Source organism: Podarcis erhardii, assembly GCF_964252035.2.
Source record: "Podarcis erhardii genome assembly, chromosome: 5".
Taxonomy (NCBI): domain Eukaryota; kingdom Metazoa; phylum Chordata; class Lepidosauria; order Squamata; family Lacertidae; genus Podarcis; species Podarcis erhardii.
In genome coordinates, this window is record NC_138509.1 from 31,449,016 (window position 1) to 31,468,521 (window position 19,506).

Genomic DNA, 19,506 nt, shown 5'->3' on the forward strand with positions numbered 1-19,506 from the left:
TGCGCGTGACTGGACAGAGAGCGAGAGGGAGAAGGAGAGGGCGGGCAGGAGAGAGAGGAGTCTCCGGCGCGGCTGTGATTGCAAGAAGCGCCACCGCGCGCCTCTCCGGGTGCCGGCCCGGAAGCAGGCCTAGGCGCCCTCGCCGCCTCCGCCTCGAGTAGCTCGCTCGCTCGCCACAGGCCTTGGCAATCACAGCGCCCTCTGCCGCAGACCCGCTGGGTCCAAAGGCCGCGGAGCCGCACGCTCGCTTTGTCCCTCGCCCGGGCGAAAGCGAAGCGGGCAGGGGACGCAGCTGCCAGGGGAGCCTTGGGCGCGCGAGGGGAAGCGCTGGCTAGAGCAGGACGAAGACACATCTCACCGCCGCCTGCTAGAGCTAGGGTGGGGTAGGGGTTAGAGTGGGTCGGAGGGAGACCCGGGTTCAAAGGCTCACTCTGCCACGAAAGCTCACCCGTAGGCCGGGGGCTGCCTCTCTTCTCAGCCTACCCCTCATAGACTTGTCTTGTTTTGAGGATAATTTGGAAAGTAAAGGGAACTATGCTGCCTTGAACTTCTTGGAGGAAAAGTGGGGTCTAAATACAATAAAAGGATAATAAACAAACATGACCTGACAGCAGCAGCGCTTGCCCCCACTCGTGGGCATGTTTTCCGATACTGGAGGTTGTGCTTGGCATAACCTTATCCTCCATGATTTGTCAATTTTCTGCTTAGGAAAGTGGGGAGAGGTGATGACCCAAAATGCTAAACACCACACTGCATGCACCTGACAAAGTGGCCTCTCTGACCCAGGAAGACATGCTCAAATAAAAGTGAGAGGGTTTAAGGTGTTAGCAGACACTTGGTTGGTTTGGCTGTTACAGGCTAACATGGCTACTACCATCATGAATGTTGTCTTAAGTACCACAGAGACTCCAAAATTACCACTACAGTACTATCCTTTTGCCCACTTCAGACTAACTACTGTATATAGTGTTTTTCAAATGCACCACCATTTCCCGCATTAAAAAAGGAAAAGAGAGGGAAAATCCACCATCACTCTAATGAAGTAAATACATTTCTGTTCTTTACTTCCAAACTCCCTGGAGTATGCCACTTATTCCTTGCTGTCGACTTCATCCTCTTGGCCTGTTACTAACTAGCTTCCACCCCATGCAACTCCCCAGAAACTGTCCTACCAATGATTATGATCCATTGCAATCCACCTTCCACCCACTGCACCCCACAGAAACTGCCCTATTACCAATCACCTCACTTCCAACTCCTTTTTGTTTTGTAAGGAGTCTCTGCTCCAGAGATACTTTGACTGTCCCCTGCTGGTTCTTTTCCTACCTCTTTAATTGCTCAGTGATTACTGTCACCACAAGGTGAAACGTTTTGTAGTTTCATCCTTTCCATTAGGAACTCTTAGGATCTGTTCTTAATCCTCTTCTTTCTCTTCTCACTACACCTGGGGGACAACATCAGAGTTTGTGGCTTTCCTTACCACCTAGAGCTTTCCACCAAATCTTAGATCTCCATTTGTGTCTTGACATTTTGTGTTCAGGTGTTTCATTGACACCTGAAATCCAGCTTGTCTCTGACCAAACTTCTCTTTCCTCCTAAGTTTTTCTCTGTTTTCATCAAAGACATCACAAATCACCCTGTTGATCAAGCGCAAAGCTTTGGATTCATGTCTGAGATTTCTTTTTCTCCCTGTATTCAGTGACGCAAGGAAAAAACTCAATTTCTTGACACCAGCTGTATGCACAAATATTCTCTTGAACTGGAGGTTCTATACAATATTTGTTACTCAGGGGCCAGCAAACCTTCAGTAGGGGGCCGGTCCACTGTCCCTCAGACCTTGTGGGGGGCCGGACTATATTTTGGAAAAAAATTGAATTCCTATGCCCCACAAATAACCCAGAGATGCATTTTAAATAAAAGGACACATTCTACTCATGTAAAAACACACTGATTCTCCACGGGCCAGATTTAGAAGGCAGTTAGGCTGGATCTGGCTCCCGGGCCTTAATTTGCCTACTCATGTGTTACATGCTTACTCTTTGGTTGTTCAGAGGGTCCTCTATTACAAAGAATACATGCTGCAAAATCTTATGAGAAATGTTTTAATGCAATTGACGTTGCAGGAACTATGTTGCCTTTCCCCACTATTCCTATGCAAGAGTGCCTATGGTTTAAGGTTTTCAGTCAAAAATCAATAAGTTTTGCATGTGCAAAACTCCTTTTCTGTTGTAGGAAGCTAACTTGAAAGGAGTCCTACAGAGTTAAGCTACAGGAACCATAGGGCTAAGTGTAACCATATCTTCCCATTGCTTAAATGAAACAATTCAGAAGCAAGACATAAAACTAGAATTTCTAGTCCTGTGATGTTTATTTGGTTAACTGATCAGAAGATCAGCGTAAAAATTCTTCAGGATCTACAAAGCTGTGCCTGATAAACAGGCCAATATATTTTAAATTATTATTATTACAATGAGTAATAAAACCTGCTGATGACATGCACTGCCTTCAAAGAGATGTTCTCCGTGTGTGAGAGAGAAATGAATTATTCTAAGCTGATGCCTGTTGTAGCACATGAGTACATCATCTAAAAGTTACCTTTTTAAAAAATGCATAAAAGGTAAAGGGGACCCCTGACCATTAGGTCCAGTTGTGACCGACTCTGGGGTTGCGGCGCTCATCTCGCTTTATTGGCCGAGGGAGCCAGCGTACAGCTTCCGGATCATGTGTCCAGCATGACTAAGCCGCTTCTGGCGAACCAGAGCAACACACAGAAACGCCGTTTACCTTCCCGCTGGAGCGGTACCTATTTATCTACTTGCACTTTTGACGTTCTTTCGAACTGCTAGGTTGGCAGGAGCAGGGACTGAGCAACGGGAGCTCACCCCGTCACAGGGATTCGAACCGCCGACCTTCTGATTGGCAAGTCCTAGGCTCTGTGGTTTAATCCACAGCACCACCCACGCCCCCCCCAAAAAATGCATATTTGTCTATTTATGCAGATGGGCAGAACAGTCCTCCTAACTCACATTTAGAGGGAGAAGAAAGGAGATGCCGCTACAGGGCGGCTGCCAAATTCATTGCCCTGCAGTGATGCTGTCAGCGAGATGTGAAATGTTATGAGCAGCTATTTCTTTTACTACCAGAGCTGCTATAAAGTTGTGCCGTTTCTGTGGACATGCTGGGGGAATTAAGAGGTTCTGAATGTGGTGTAACAACGCACATCCCTGACATGCCCCATTTTTACTTGCTCCACCAGCAGGACATCACAAATAGAACATCCTCACTGGAGGAACTTTTCAGAGTCCCGCCAGTGGCATAAGTGTTGCTCCACAATCAACTTTCAGCCCCGTCAGCAGAGCAATGCTTAATGCCCTTAAGGCTCCTCAGTTGGTCTTAAGCTGTGGTTAAAATTGCACCCTTAAGGGGTCATTTAATTAACTGATTAAAAATCCATGCAAGTAAGTAACTAAGATTTCTTTAACCAGCTGACAGCCCTAATAATTTAAGTTGAGTTGCAGAAGTACCAAACTGAGGCAGCAGACAACTGCCACAGGGACATACACAGAGGGCATATTCTTTCTTGCAAACTTAGGTAAAGGTAAAGGGACCCCTGACCATTAGGTCCAGTCATGACCGACTCTGGGGATGCGGTGCTCATCTCGCTTTATTGGCCGAGGGAGCCGGCGTACAGCTTCCGGGTCATGTGGCCAGCATGACCAAGCCACTTCTGGCGAACCAGAGCAGCGCACGGAAATGCTGTTTACCTTCCTGCCTATCTATCTACTTGCAAACTTACATGGCCTGTATTAGCTTATCTTTCAAGGTTTCCTCCAGGGAATTCTGGGAGCAATAGTTTGGTGTGAGATTGCTAGAGTTCTCAGTTAGACATCTCCATGCCTTCTCTGAGAGCAACAATTCTCAGAGTTCCCTGCAGAGAAAGAATGATTATCAAACTAGTTTTAAGTCTGAATAGGCCTGGGGTCCATGTAAAACATTCCAGCCATGACTTCACTGACAACCATGGCGCTGGCCTTCAAACCTGCATGCAGTCAATATAAATAATACCAGTAGTACGTACAGTGGTACCTCTGGTTACGTACTTAATTCGTTCTGGAGGTCCGTCCTTAACCTGAAACTGTTCTTAATCTGAAGCACCACTTTATCTAATGGGGCCTCAGGCTGCTGCCACCGCGCGATTTCTGTTCTTATCCTGAAGCAAAGTTCTTAAACAGAGGTAATATTTCTGGGTTAGCGGAGTCTGTAACCTGAAGCGTATGTAACCTGAAGCGTATGTAACCCAAGGTGCCACTGTAATGTATCTCAGAGTCTTCTCACTCGCATAAGTAACACTATACCATGCCCTAGGAAGTGATCCAGTGCTGTTTACAAAGACATTACTGATGTCAGCATGGAAGCCTGAAAATGCAAGCGTGTCAAAAGATCTTATCAAGCAGCAGCTTGATGAGATACATGATCTCCAACTTCTTCTCTTCCACAAGGTGAGTATCTGTCATAAACAAGTTGCATGAACCCCAGTCTCTTGAGCGGTAAGACCTTTCAGGGACTTCAACCCGGGCTATTTCCCTTGGAGCGAAGGTCACTGGAGACCAATGGCATTTCTGTGTGATAAGGCTTTATTGGCACATATGTACATGATGAGCCTAGCACTGGGTTCCTCACAGAGTGCAGGACAAGTATGCGTGAGATTGTTAATGGAAAGGGAATAAAAATAAAATAGGAAAAAAAAAATATCTCAATCCTCCTGTCTTGATCATGATGAAGCCAAGTCTCCTCCCACTGCTGAAACAAATTTGGATTTAAAACGAAAAAGCAAAACTCAAGTGAATTTTCTTAAATGAAATTCTTAAAAGAAAACCAGGAGTTGACTATATGGTTAGGGGGGGGGCAGGTGGCGAAAAGAAAAGAGAGCAGATGAAAGGGGAGAAGGGGTAGGAGGGACAATCGTAGGCTGTTGTCAAGAAAAAGTGTTACCTAGCAACTTTGACACAGTCGGGGACAAAGAAGCCAGACTTTTGTTATGTACAGAAGTGAGATTATTTTTGCAGCCTTTGGCCAGACAGTAAGTCAAAAGGACACCCCACTCCCCACATGGATGTGGCAACAGCTTAAATGGTGAGTCGCTGCTTTATAAATATTGAATAAGAAGCACATCTGGGGTTTGTTGTTGTCTTTGTTCAAATGTCATAGCTGCAGGCCAAATTAGCTTATGCAGATCCTTTAAAAGAACAATTGCTTTCTGAGAACTCAGCAAGGGGGGCGGGCAGAGAAGAAAGGGAGTGAAAGCAAGAAATATACTACCTCCTATATCAAATTTCTATAAGTATCCTGCTTTAAAAACAGTTGAGAGACAAGATCACTTTCTTTCTGCTTCTTACTAGGCATTTAAATTAATTGCATACGGTTGTTGACCACGGACCACCTTGATTTCCAAGCATATGGAGTATATTTTTTCTTGATCTGTTTGACCGACTTTTATAATTTCTTTTCACACCTTGTCCCATATTCATCTCGGAGACTGGACATTTTATGTATTTGTTGCATATGTCTATTGGATGGTGGCCCAATTAGGGGCCCCTCCAGACAGGTGTTTTATCACAGGTGTATTCTGCAATGCTTTCTTGACACGACAATAGTGCATTAGTTGTGAACATTTTCTGCTCTTCTCTGTTCTGGGATACTGCCCCAACGCTACCACACTATTGCTGTCTGGAGGGGCTACAGTGCAACAAAAGTGGACAAAAACAAACGGGAACATGTACGTTTTAAAAGGTTGTGGGATTTCAGCAGGAATTTACAGGCTATGCCCTGACGGGAAGTGAAGCAGTTTGAGCACCCCAAAAGTTTTGCAGCTTCAAACACAGTATTCAAAGCGGTATCATGTCTGACTGCCCCAAAAGCACCATGAGCAGAAATCATGAGTGTGGAATAAAAAGGAGTTTCAACAGCCCCCCCTTTTTTTTTTGCAAAATATTTTTATTGAGAAAGTTTTCAACATAAAGTACAATAAAAACCGATCTAATCTAAAAAAGAAAGAGAAAGAGAAGCGAAAAGAGAAAATAAAAAGCAAGGAATAGGACGGCGAGAGAGAAGAAAGAGAAATAGAAATAAAAAGTAGTTGCATCATATCCTTTATCCATATACCTCAGGTTGAAGTTGCTTCAGGTTGAGTGCTTTCGGGTTGCGTTCCGCGGTGACCTGGAAGTAACAGAATGCATTACTTCCAGATTTCGCAGCTTGCGCATGCGCAGACGGTCAAAATGACGTAATGCGCGGAAGCGGCGAATCGCTACCCACGCACGCACAGACGCAGGTTGCGTTCACTTCAGTATGCGAACAGGGCTCTCGAATGGATCCCGTTCGTATCCAGAGGTACCACTGTTCAGAAAAGTAGACCTTCCTAGCTCTCACCTGATAACTTCTGTTTCCTACTCCAGCCTCCCACCCTGCGAGATCCTTTTTCCTCTGTCTCCCACACCAGCCAGTCATGTGACCAGTTTTCCTCTGTCTCCCACACTAGCCAGTCATGTAAGAAAGAAAAGGAAGTACAAACTTTCCATTATGGGTGAAATTGACTAGATCAGAAACTGCTTAGGATTTGGCTGAGTCAGTTTCCCCATTCTTTTCACTTCCATAGGACATGAGGAAGCAGCTCCAAATACGAGAACCCTAACCCACTCCCACAAATTACATTTATACATTGACCAGCCTACTGAAGCTGGATCAAGACCAGTGCCTCCACAGGAGACGGTGGCAAATAAACATTTGTCAACACAGTCTGATTCAGACTGTGAGTGAAGTAGCTACCTCTTCACTGTGTCCATTCAGTCAACTCCCCTTCCTCCTTGCAAATTCTTCCTCAAAATCCATTCTCTCTTACAAGGACTTTCCTGGTCCACCACAGGCTCACCTGTGCTTTCTACCACTACGTAAGCATCCCTGGATGGTACGGGCCCATCTGCACAACATAAACCCCTCTCCACGGTTGCCTTTTCTGTCAGAGGCGCAGGCAGAGAGTGATGAGAAATAGGACATTGTGTCAGTCCCTGGCATGGCCTTGAGACATTACACTGCATTGCACTAAAACTTTTGCAATGCCACAAAAGGAGACCAGCCTGTTCTCAGCACTAGGTGTACTACATGTGTACAAGCTCATCAGAAGAACTGCTGGATCGGTTCCACATTGTGTTTTCCACAGTGGCCAACCAGATCTTCTGGAAGGTCCATGAACAGAGTGTGAAGGCCAACCACTATGACTCACTCCCAGTAGCTGGTACACATGACCACACTACTTTTGAATCAGGATGTTGAATGTAGTCATCATGGCTACGAGCCATCGACAGACTTCTCCGTGAATTTCTCAAATTGCTTTTTAAAGCCACCTGAGCTGGCCATCATCAGAACCTGGCAGTAGCGAATAGTATTAATTGTGTCTTATACAGAGAAATCCTGTCTTTTGTCTCTGCTACCTCTACTTTTTTGAATCCGCTATCAACCAATTTCTATGGCTGACTCCCAGATTCTAGTAGTATGAGAAAAGGGGATATGTGTTTTTCTATAACGGCCCCACTTAATCAAAACCTGCATTCCTGTACCCGTGAAAATCTACGAAAGCAAATATCTTACCTCTACGGGGAGGAAACCTTCCAGCTGACAAGAACCTACGAGATGAAGATGACGAGTGAGACCTCGTCGAAACGTCGCCTAGACACCCCAACTTTTACACGGGAAGACACCCGAGGACACCAAAACCTGCATATATATATATATATATATATATATATATATATATATATATATTTCTAAGCCAAAAGGACTCTGGTGTTTTCACCTTGATCATTTGGGTTTCTCTTCTCTGCCTCTTTTCCTACTCTATTACATCCTCTTTGAGATGGGCAACCAGAGCTGTACACAGTATTTAGAATGAAATAAATGTGAAGCATCTGCCCCATCTTTGCAAAGAATAAAAAACAAAAGCAACTATCTTTGTTGCTGAGACAGTTCACTGTCATGATAGGATGGTGAAATTTGTTTTTGAACTGAAGGGTGGAGGGAGGTATTTACTTTCAGTAACAATGGCACAATTTAACCAAAACATCATTGATTTCTATAGAAAAGTAGTAGAGCATGTGCTTAAGTCAGAGGTTTTCAACCTTTTTGAGTCCACAGCTCCCTTGACCAACTACATTCTTTCTGTGGCACTGTGATGGCCTGGGACTTGAGCTCAGAACCAGAGGAGTCTCAGTCCGCACCGGATCCATTGCCTCAGGCAGCATCTGAACCTAGTCTGGGGCCTGATTCTGAAGAGCCCCAGTCTGCACAGGTTCCCCTGCAACAAGCACCACCTGGGCCAAGTCAGGGGCCTGAGCCTGCCCTGGCTCCAGATGCGGGGATTACCTTGTTGCCTTCAGCTGGGCAACCACTCACAGCTGCTCCACTTCCAGTTGGGTCAGGAGAGGCTGAGGCGGCCTCTGGGTCTAGTAACCCACCGATATTTCCGGGGCTGCAGAGACTAAGGTCTGAGAGAAGGAGAGACCTGAGTGCTCACCTTCGGGCGAGACAGGGAGTTGAGTCACCAGGGGATCAGGACCAGCCGTTACCCCGACAAAGATAAAAGGCTGCCGGACCTAACCCCAGATTGCGGGACCAACATTGCTGTTTGCCAGAACCTGCCTGAGACCCTGTGCCTGACCTAGCCTTGTTTCCCGGTGTCCTGCCTTGGCCCTGTCGAACTAACTCCTCGTGGAATCCTTGGATTCAGGACCAGACCTGGACCTCGTTGCTCAGGTTAACCCCCGGGCCCAGCACAGACACCCCTGTGGGGTCAGGGGCCCAGTTATGTCACCCCTTGCCTGCAGAACTGGCAGTCTCTTACCCTTTTCCGAACAACCTCCCTTGTGGAGTGTTTCCTCAGCCTCCTTTCCTTGAGAGTCCTTCAGGCAGCCGCTGCTGCTGCCCCTGGTCTCTGCGCTGCGTCCCCACCCCACCCCCCACCAAAGAGAGATGCCTCCTCACACTGCCCCACAGGGGCCTGGGACTTGTCTGCCCATTTCCAACAGCAAAGGCTGGCAGACTGGCAGTCTGGACTTCCTTGCCCACTTGCTTGCTTGCTTAATCCGAGGCCGTCTCAGCTCCTGGCAACTGCACCCCCTGGCCAGCCACATAGGCACCATTCACCTGGGGAGCTTATACCCAGGGCTGCTGCAACAAAGAGGTACACAAGCCTTTGGGAGGCAGAGATGCGAGAAGGCATCAGAGGAGGGAGGGAAGGAAAGAAGGACCGAGGCCAATGTTGCCTGTGGCACCCCTGGCCACCATTCAAGGCACCCCAGGTTGACATGGCACACTGGTTGACAACCACTGGCTTAAGAATATTCCATTGAAATGGGGGTTTCAAAGCTCTTCAGATGGATGATTGCATCTGTTTGTAAACCAAAAAGTGTGAGGGTTCAAGCCCACCTGGAAGCTGACTGAGGAATCCTTTCACCCAAAGTCAGAAATAGGAAGAGCAGCTGCAGGGAGTCATTGGTAAGAGGGGACAAACTTCAGAGATTACACTCTTTTCCATTTGCCTGGGAAACGGTGCTGGGTTACACTTGATATAGGAGAGCCGGGTCCCCAAACTGAACAACGGGTTCAACAATAAATTCCAGGCCTGGTGCTGCTCAAATCAAGACCCTAATTGGCAATACATTTCCATGAGCCTAAATGGTACATGCAATATCTTTCCTTGAGTGAAAAATGTATACCAGAGGTGGGGAAACTAGTCGCCCAGATGTTGATGGACCCCAACTCCCATCAGTAACACGTAGGGATGATGGAAGTTGTAGTTCAGCCATATCTAAAGGGCCACAGGTTCCCCACTCTTGCTATGTATCATCATTCATGTAGGATAGGAATATTCCTGCCCAGGAATGGTAGCAGTGTTTGAATAAACAGGACCTAGCAGGGGCTAGTAAATATTGCAATGCAAGTTGCATGATCACCATTTCACACATTCTGATTACTAGCAATGAAGAAAGATTCCAGGCTTCACCTCCAGTAATAGCTGTTGGCTCTGTTCACCTCCGTTGGGCAAACAAAACTTTGAAACCATAACATCTTAATGTAATTAATTGCCTGCTTTCCATATAGCACATGCTGTGCCAACAGGTCTACGTGGAAACATCATCAAAGTCAACTTATGCAGCACTATGGGGCTTCAAGATAGCATCATTAAACTGAGCTGTGTTTCTGTGTTTCTGTTTTCGTTTTGATAAGATGCTTCAATGCTTCTTCACAATTGCATCTCTTTTATTGATGCTGACGGTGCAACGTGTGTGTGTGTGGGTGCTGAACAGCACACAATCCTTTGAGACAAAGAGCTTGCTGGGTCTTCAGAATATGATCTCAGTGGCACAGCCAAGACTCCAGGTCACCTTTCAAAACTGTCAGAAAGTAGGGTGTCTTTAAATGGCCAGTTGTTTTGTTCTTCAGCAAACCTGTTGCAGACTCTGTTTCTCAAGTTCTCGTTCATCACATGACTCAGGGTCCCTGTCATAGAGTCTCTGGCATTAAAACCTTTCCTGCACACCTATGCGAGATTGTTCACATCATCCTTACTTGCGGCAGTCTGTTTAAGAGTGTCTTTTAAGGTTAGTACAACATTCTGGATTATTGACTTCTTTATAGAGAGAAAAATACAGTAACTCACCAGCGTTCATCTAGACATTGGATTCGATCAAGTTGGTTGGATTCCCTGGAGTGTAAAAGATAACGTGTAATAGTTAGGCCAGATCAGAGCAAAATCAATGTGTTTTTAAAGGCATTCACTTCAGTGGGAGGGAATAGAAATGTTTTAAACTGTATTGGCTTCCAGACAATGTGTTTTTATTCAGAATTTATTTGGATTTGCTTGTTTATACAGCATCATGTCAAGCAATTGTTATCCCACGCTTTTTCACTGCTTTTTCATTGCCTTCCTTGCTGTAGAAAATCAGGTTATTTTTGAACCAGGCTTGATGCCTAAGAGCACCAGATCCAAAACCATTTTAATTGCACAAGCTGAATTTGCTGCAATTCTACTTGCAAACTCGCCACAGTCTAGAAGCGTCCTGTCTCACTAGAAACGGGGGTATTTGCAATTATTTAAAGTTGTTTGTCAAACTATTTTTGCACACCTTTGCGGATTTGGAACGAGGAGCCTGGGTACTACGTAAGCAGCCAAGGGAACCAAATTTCACTGTTTTCCTAGGAGAGACATCCTTTAGGCATCCGTTGTTCTGCAAGTTGTATAAATTTTTTTTTATAACTTTGCCTCTTCTCTTTTTATGCAGGACTATCTACGAAAGAGGAAATGGGGGATCTGAAGAGTCCGTCTGCCAGCCCCTTCACAGGCAAAGACATCACTGTTCTGGCAGGGAAGCTTAAACACATGGCTCTGAATACCCCACTCCGTTTCAGCGCTCAGGCCTTGAGACCCCATTCCAAGAACAGCGCTCGGTTTGGCTGCCTCAGCCATCACTCTTTCTTCTCACGGCACAATCCCCACCCTCACAGAGTCACTCATATTCAAGGTAAACACGCAGCAGTGCCATCCTGTACGAGTCAGAAGTAAAGTTCAGGCATGCTTTTGTTCGGTAATGAAAATCCGAAAGCGCTTAAATAAATAAATAAAAATGTGCAAATGTTGCAGCACAAAATTGCTGCTTATAGCTGTAAATTACAGTGGCATATTTATGTGCTTTGCATGCAATTGAATGCAAAAAGTACAATGTGTGACAATTCAATTAGCTCATTAAGGCATGCAACAACAACAATTCCTCTGGTAATTAATACCCTAATGTAGGCTCACCACGCCACAGAAAGAGGCTGTGCATACACCATACATTGAAAGCACATGACCTCCCCCAAATCACACTGGGAATTGTAGTTTGCTAAGGGTGATGGGAACTACAGTTCCCAGGATTCTTTGAGGGGCATTGTGTACGTATAGTGTGTACATAGCTGGAGTCTCACCTTTCAGTAAGTTTGAAGGCAGAATTGGAGCCTTCAAAATCCGAAATGGATTCCAGAAGGGAGTTCTAAAGACTCAGCAGGCACACAGGTGAAGAAACTGAGTCTAGGAAATCCTTTCTGAAGCAGAACCAGGTAGCTCCTCCAATCTCTAGTTCAAGCCAGTTTTCTTCTATAATGTGGTTCTTTCCTGTGCAACTTACCCATGGATGCCTTCTTCTGTTGCAGGTTTGAATGGTGCTCCTGTTTGCACAGTTAATGACGAGTGGTGCGAGCAGACCATTCTGCCACCTCACCCAATGATAAAAAGTCAGATTCGTGCTTCTATTTTGGGGGCGCCTGGGGCTCAGATACCCATCGGAGACCCACAACCTGTTCCAGTCCCCTGGCTATCAACAAGTTAGTATGCAACAGGAATATTTCCAACGCAAGCGCCACACTCACACATGCACAACTTTCCAGGGGTGCACACGGGCAATTTGCAAAACAAGAGTTTTTTTTGGGGGGATACCTCCCATTCACTTCAAAATGAGCTTTTCCCCAGTATGAAAATAGCCCACAGGGGCCTTGATCTGGATTGGGGCTAATAGTTAAACCTTCTACACACACACACACACACACACACACACACACACACCCTATTCCACAAACATGCTAGGGTCTCAGTCTGGATCATGTTCCTCATGCTCAAAATTTGTGGGATATATATATATATATATATATATATATATATATATATATATATATATACATATATATATATATATGTAAATGATCCCTGGACAGTTAAGTCCTGTCAAAGGCGACTATGGGGTTGCGGCGCTCATGTCACTTTCAAGCCAAGGGAGCCAGCATTTGTCCACAGACAGCTTGCTGGGTCTCATGGCCATCATGACTAAACTGCTTATGCCGCAACGGAACACCATGATGGAAACCAGGGTGCACAGAAACGCTGTGTACCTTCCCGCCACAGCGGTACCTATTTATCTACTTGCACTGGCATGCTTTCAAACTGCTAGGTAGGCAGGACAGAGCAACAGGAGCTCATCACGTTGTGTGGATTTGAACCGCCAACCTTCTGATCAGCAAGCCCAAGAGGCTCAGTGGTTTAGACCACAGCACAACCCGCATCTAAATATCTGTGCATAAGAGCACAGATCTGGAGCTGGTGTATTTTGTAGCTTAGTGCTTAGATCAGATACTGATAAGAGTCTCCGGGTGAATACTTTTTCCTGCCTGTTTGGACAATTACAAGGAAGCTTGTCTCCAAAGGAGAGAGAGCTTTTCGCACAGTCCTGATAGTCGTATGAAACAGGTTTTGGTGTGTGTATGATTTGTTGCCCCGTCTTACGATACCACAGAGAGCACTACTGTCAAAAAGCTCAGCTTAGCTTCCTTCCGAGATCCACTTCACCACCTGCAATCTATCCTAATCAACAAGGGTTGTCAATGCTATTATATCACAGACTGTGCCATTAAATATCATCATGATGAATATGCCTCCTGAGGACACGGTGATTAATAGCACCCGCATTAAAGCAGAAACAGGGTGTGTGTGTGTGTGTGCCTGTTTCTTGAGCTGCCTCACGTGATCTCAGCTGTTTCTGAATCTGCATCAAATTATTGCCAGGGGTTTAACAGATTCCACTTGGGTTCACATCCATACCAATATATACAAAGCATTCTTATACCACTTTCAACAGCCATGGCTTCCCCGCATGGGAAATGCCGTTTGTTAAGGGTGTTGGGAATTGTTGGCCTGTGAGGTCAGCACCCTTAACAAACAACACTTCCAAGGATTCTTTGGGGAAATCCATGGCAATTACGGTGGTAAAAGAGTGCTTCAGATGTATGGTGTGAATGTGGCCTCGTTTCCGAGCTATTTCTGAATGTTCAAGTCGCTGCTGAATGTTCGACAGCATTTGAAACAATGATCTTCCGTCGTAACCCAGAGGGGCCAGGATGCCTCTGTCAAAACTAGCATATAAGAAATAATAGAACGAGCATACTAGTTTTGAATGCACAAGGGGTTTTTGTGTAGTGGAATGTTTAGTCTGCCTTATGAAGTGGTACAGTCCAACTGCCTGCTGTCAATATATCACACAAGACTGCCAGTCATGTATTTTGTCTATAAGACTGTTCCACACGTTACACACAGAGGCAAGCTCAGAGAGGGAATCCGCAGCCGATCCTGGCTCCTGCATGACTGCATCCCAGCCACTTTTGTTTTTATTTCGAATTTGCCATCTTCCTCATTCCTCCCCTCTCTCAAGCAGGTTCTTTGTCCAATGCCTGGCGAGAAGAATTGAGGGAACTTGCTGCAAGAGTCAGAGCCACCTCGTCCACTGAGAAAAAGGAGGCAGTGAGTAGGAAAAAGGGGGTGGCATTGTGATCCCATAACGTGGGGCTGATTTGCTAAGGAAGGGGGTGAGCCCAACCCTGGGAGTGAAAGTAACCAAGTACAGTGGATGGGAGCAAAAACAGTCCAGTACAATTATTTGTTTGGATAATGAGGAAAAATAGCACTGCTGTTTTCTATTTTGTAACCCTGCTGAGATTTGGGCCGTCTTCTTTAGTGATTCTTTCAGAAGATGACAACTCCTCATTTTGTTCGTATCAGAATAAATTACTTCTCATTCAAAGAATACCCAAAGATGAGTTAGTGGGATGCTTAACGTACAGGTAGGGGGTGATAAGCCCATGGTACAGTGGATTGGTGTGTCTGACTTTTAACCAGAAGGTTGGTGGTTTGAGCCCACCCAGATATGGCAGTGGGCAGGATTCCTGCAGTGCAGGAGATTGAATGAGATGGTCCTCGAGGTCCCTTCCAACTTTACAATTCTATGATTTTATGATATAGTTACATGATGGACTTCTGTTGAAATGAATAAGCATGCATAACACTCCCCTGCAGGGTGCAAGGAACCTGCAAGTTCTAGATGTCATTGGACTCCCAGCTCCCATCATCTCTGTTGGCTATTGCTGATGGGAGCTGGAGCCATCATCTGGAAGGGAACAGGTTCCCAAACTCAGCTCCACCATGGGCTGGGCTGAGACTGAAACTCCAAGAAGATAAGAAGAGCCTGCTGATAAGAAGATAAGAAGAGCCTGCTGGATCAGGCCAATGGCCCTTCTAGTCCAACATTCCCATAGCGACCAACCAGGTGCCCATGGAAAACCCATGAGATCTAAGCAACCTCCAGATTTAGGGATGTCAACACTCCAATCCAGCTTACTTCTCTGAAGTCTAAGGCTAAGGTCCAGTACCAGAGGGCAGGGCACTGTGGAAAGACTGGGGTGGTTCCTAGGCAAAGAATGGCATGCAGTTGCTAGCCTTCCCATTGTTGAAACTTTGGCTCCAACTGACTTTCTGGAGCAGCTGCCTGGGCCAATTCTCAATTAAATATTTGTGGCCGGTTACACAAGGCCAACCAACTACACAACAACACCATCATCTCTAGTTTTGTAAGGGTTGGTGCTGAAACTCTACCGGAGGTCAGAATTATAGAGCAGCAGAAGACTAGCACAACTGAAATTTGAGCTTTTCCTCAAATACAGACAATACTTGTTCCAACCTAACCTGGATGATGGCTCAAAAATGAAGTGCTGCCCTTTCTGGGAGGAGTTTTGTTCACCCAGCTCAGATTCACTGAGTGCTACAAACCACTCATATTTAGAAACACAAGATCCAAGGCTCTGTCTTTCCATATCAATCGTTTAAAGCCACAGCTCAGTGGTTCATTCACACACACACACACACAGATATAGATATAGATATAGATATATAGATGTAGATGTAGATGATGTAGATGTAGATGTAGATGTAGATGTAGATGTAGATGTAGATGTAGATGTAGATGTAGATGTAGATGTATACAGGGTGTCTCCCCCTCTCTCTGCCGAGCAGTAGGAAAAGTCTATAAGGTTCCAGGCACTCGCCCAGGGTTTGGGCTCCTTTGGAGAACTGAAAGCAGCAGATACCATTGTAGCTTTAAGAAATATGACACACACACCCCCACAAACACCTATTTAGTCTGCATGGATGGAGACCAGATTTTATAGCATGGTCATCTCAAGAGGGTCAGTGCAGCACTCAGTCCAAGGCATCTCTCCTAATTATACCTTCCTAAAAACTAAGCCTCCTCTATTCAGTTTCGTTCTTTTGATGCTTTGAAGTACTCATGGTTAGGTTTCACCTAACAAAGGAGTTCCCCTGCCTTCATCAACACATGCTGATTGACTAGGATTAAAGATTGGTAAGCACTTAGAACATTTACCTCTTTCCATGCTAATTGCTGATGCTCAGAAGTAGGTACACACATTCCAGTACACATGGATCTTGATTATATTCTCGACATTGGACACAGTCTTTACAAATAACCTCTGATTAAACCTCTTGCATAACCCCTTTCTAATGTACATTGAGACAGTCTTGCAACATATCCCAGTTATAACATACAAGTTCTAATTACATTCTTTTCATTCAACCTAAACATTTAGCACCCCAGATCTATCTAGATCCATCCATCCAACTATACACACACTCTCTCTCACATGTACACATGAATCAATCAATCGACCAACCGACCAACCACTCAATCATGTTTAACTAAAAGTCATTACAAATCTCTCACACACATATACACTGTTGACCACCAGTAGATGGCTCACAAGCCTCAGCTATAAATAAGGATGGCTTATTTTGATTTCAACATCTAGTACTTTCCCCGTGTCATATTTTGGAGTCTTACGTAAATTTTCTTGATACTGAAAGGCCACACCTTTAAATCACTATTACCCCATTTAACAGTTGTGGCTTCCCCTAAGGAATCCTGGGGGACCCCTATTCCCCTCTCAGACTGATTTAACAGTCCATCTCTCTTCCCAGGAGACTCTGGGAACTATAGTTCTGTAAGTGGAATAGAAGTCTCTTAAGGACTTTCAGCACCCTTAACAATCTACAGTTCCCAGGATTCTTTGGGGGAATCAGTGACTGTTAAAGTGGCATGAGGGCACTTTAAATGGGTCCAAAATGCATTCGCAATGGTTTCTTAAGAAATGTGTTTCCTTTACTAGAGCAAAAATAGGCTCCTGAGTTTATGTCTAAGTTAAAGGTTCCTTATCAGATCCATAATCAGAGAATTAATTTGCTGTAATATATGCTAATAGTGAATATGGGGCAGACTGCAAACTCAACTCAGCAAGATCAGAGCATGCTCAGTAGACATGGAATGCTGATTGACAGATGAGAGCAGGTGGGAAAGGAAAACCTGGGCAGGAGGGGAGGGGAATGGAATGGAATGGAATGGAATGGAATGGAATGGAATGGAATGGAATGGCATGGCATATCCTGAAAGAGGGTATGGTTGGCTTACTACAACTCTGGGCAGGAGCACTCTACATTGCAATATTTTGTGTCTGACTTGTTCCTCCATGTCCAGTTCCTCTACTGTAGCTTGTTGTTGTATTTTAAGGCAGAAAAGTCTTGGAGGGAGACGCAATACTCAGAAGAAACAGGACGTCTCATCCCACCTCCCTCTCGAGCTACAGCTTGCCATTCGTCCCGCCGTTTGCACAGGAACAATGCCAGGAATAAAGGCAAGGATACGACCCTGCTCTTCCAGGACCAAGAACTTATAGTAAGTCATGCATGGGGAGGGGGGAGGGGGCAAACAGACCCTTCTTTTTTTTCCTTTTAACCTGTACCACAAACCAATTACAACTATTTTCCTGGAAAATAATTGATGGAGTAATAAGAAAAGTTTCTGCTCAAAGCTGATTATAAATTAAATTTGATAATTGATGGAATAATAAGAACAGTTTCTGCTCAGAATGGATTAGAAATTAAATGTGATAAAGCAGATAATTATCACACACAATTGTTATGTTTCATTTGCTTTGGGGAAAAAGTTAGGAAAGCAGCAAAGTGCCTGGAGATGTTTATCTTAAAAAAAAAAATTATATACCATTTGGTTGTAAGAAATCAAAGTGGATTACAAAACTATCAAATAAAACATTAATAAAAAACCCAGTTAAAAACAGGTATTTAAAAACATTCAAAAGATGATTAAAATGAACAGTAACCAAAAAAGAGATAAGTACATGTAGTTTGCCTAAACAACAATGTTTTAAACAAGTTCTGAAAAGAGTACAGCAAAGGAACCTGCCTGGTGTCAATAGGCGAGGGGGTCCAAAGTGTAGGTGCTGCTGAACTAAAGGATTGATTTCTTACAATTGTGGAACGAGTATTATATGGCATCAGTAACAGCACCAGTTTCACAAATTCAAGCAGCTGCATGTGCTTATATGGATTAAGGTGATACTTCAGGTAAACTGGTCCCAAGCTGTTAAGGGCCAATAGTAACACACTGAACTTGGCCCAGCCCAGCAGCAAATGGGCAACTAGTGCAGAACTCTTTGAAAAGAATAAAGCCTGGTTCTAAATAGCTACTGTCTGAATGCCCAAGTAGAGCGAGGGCCCAAACAGACCGGAGATTCATATGACACAACTGTTGCTAGGCTGTGTAACTTAGGCCTGCTGCATGCTAACCTGCCTGTTTAAGATCTTATTCTCAACCCCCACCCCCCAGAGAGTTCATGTCTCTCCTCTTGAATACACAAATCGATTTTGTCTGCTAGAACTGGGGAAAACTGGCCTTAGTCAACTTTTCTATAGCCCATCTCCCAACTTCCAAAAGATGTTGATGGACCTGATTGACTAGTTATTGGCAGGCCACAACCACCTGTCAACCAAGGCCCTCCTGGATCAGAAATGCTTTCAAAGATTACTGTTGCCAGTCCCTCAGCATTACTGCTACCTTATACCTTATATTGGTATTAGGGTCCTAGGCATACTTCTGGCCAGACTCAAAAGGGATATTTCCCCTTAACATGCCTAGATCCACTTGGCTCATGCTGCATGTGTGCAGGGTTTGACAGAGAAAAGCAAGCTATACCTTGGGCTCTGGGCTAGCTCTGTCCCCTCATAAGTGTTGGACTCTCAGAAAGCACATCTGTCTACGGATTGAGGGGTCCTAAGGGGAGTATGGTGGCAACGGGGAAGATCTCACACTGCCCATGGCATTAGGTTACTCTCCAACACCAAGTAAAAGTTCCCAGGACCTTTCCTGGAATTCCTAAGCATTCTAGCGTTGCCATATTTTGAAGAGCAAAAAAAAGGAGACTATGACGGCCATTCAAAGCAAATAAATGCAATGTGACTCAAATTATACCCCTGAAAAACAGGGAAGTGGGTGGTGCTGTGGGTTAAACCACAGAGCCTAGGACTTGCCAATCAGAAGGTTGGTGGTTCGAATCCCCGCAACGGGATGAGCTCCCATTGCTTGGTCCCTGCTCCTGCAAACCTAGCAGTTCGAAAGCATGTCAGAATGCAAGTAGATAAATAGGTACCTTCCGGCGGGAAGGTAAACAGCGTTTCCGTGCGCTGCTCTGGTTCGGCAGAAGCGGCTTAGTCATGCTGGCCACATGACCCAG

The 19,506-nt window shown here is 45.0% G+C and overlaps 1 protein-coding gene across 1 annotated transcript in view; it reads left to right on the top strand.

Moving 5' to 3' along the window:
* Positions 1-5,003: 5,003 nt before the first annotated feature.
* Positions 5,004-19,506, top strand: part of TBATA (thymus, brain and testes associated) — a 41,160-nt gene continuing 26,657 nt past the window's right edge. Inside the window, exons 1-5 of the mRNA XM_081863582.1 lie at positions 5,004-5,133; positions 11,334-11,573; positions 12,241-12,411; positions 14,289-14,374; positions 17,487-17,651. Coding sequence (XP_081719708.1) covers positions 11,354-11,573; positions 12,241-12,411; positions 14,289-14,374; positions 17,487-17,651 — 642 coding nt within the window. The 5' untranslated portion in view covers positions 5,004-5,133; positions 11,334-11,353. The remainder of the gene's footprint in view (positions 5,134-11,333; positions 11,574-12,240; positions 12,412-14,288; positions 14,375-17,486; positions 17,652-19,506) is intronic.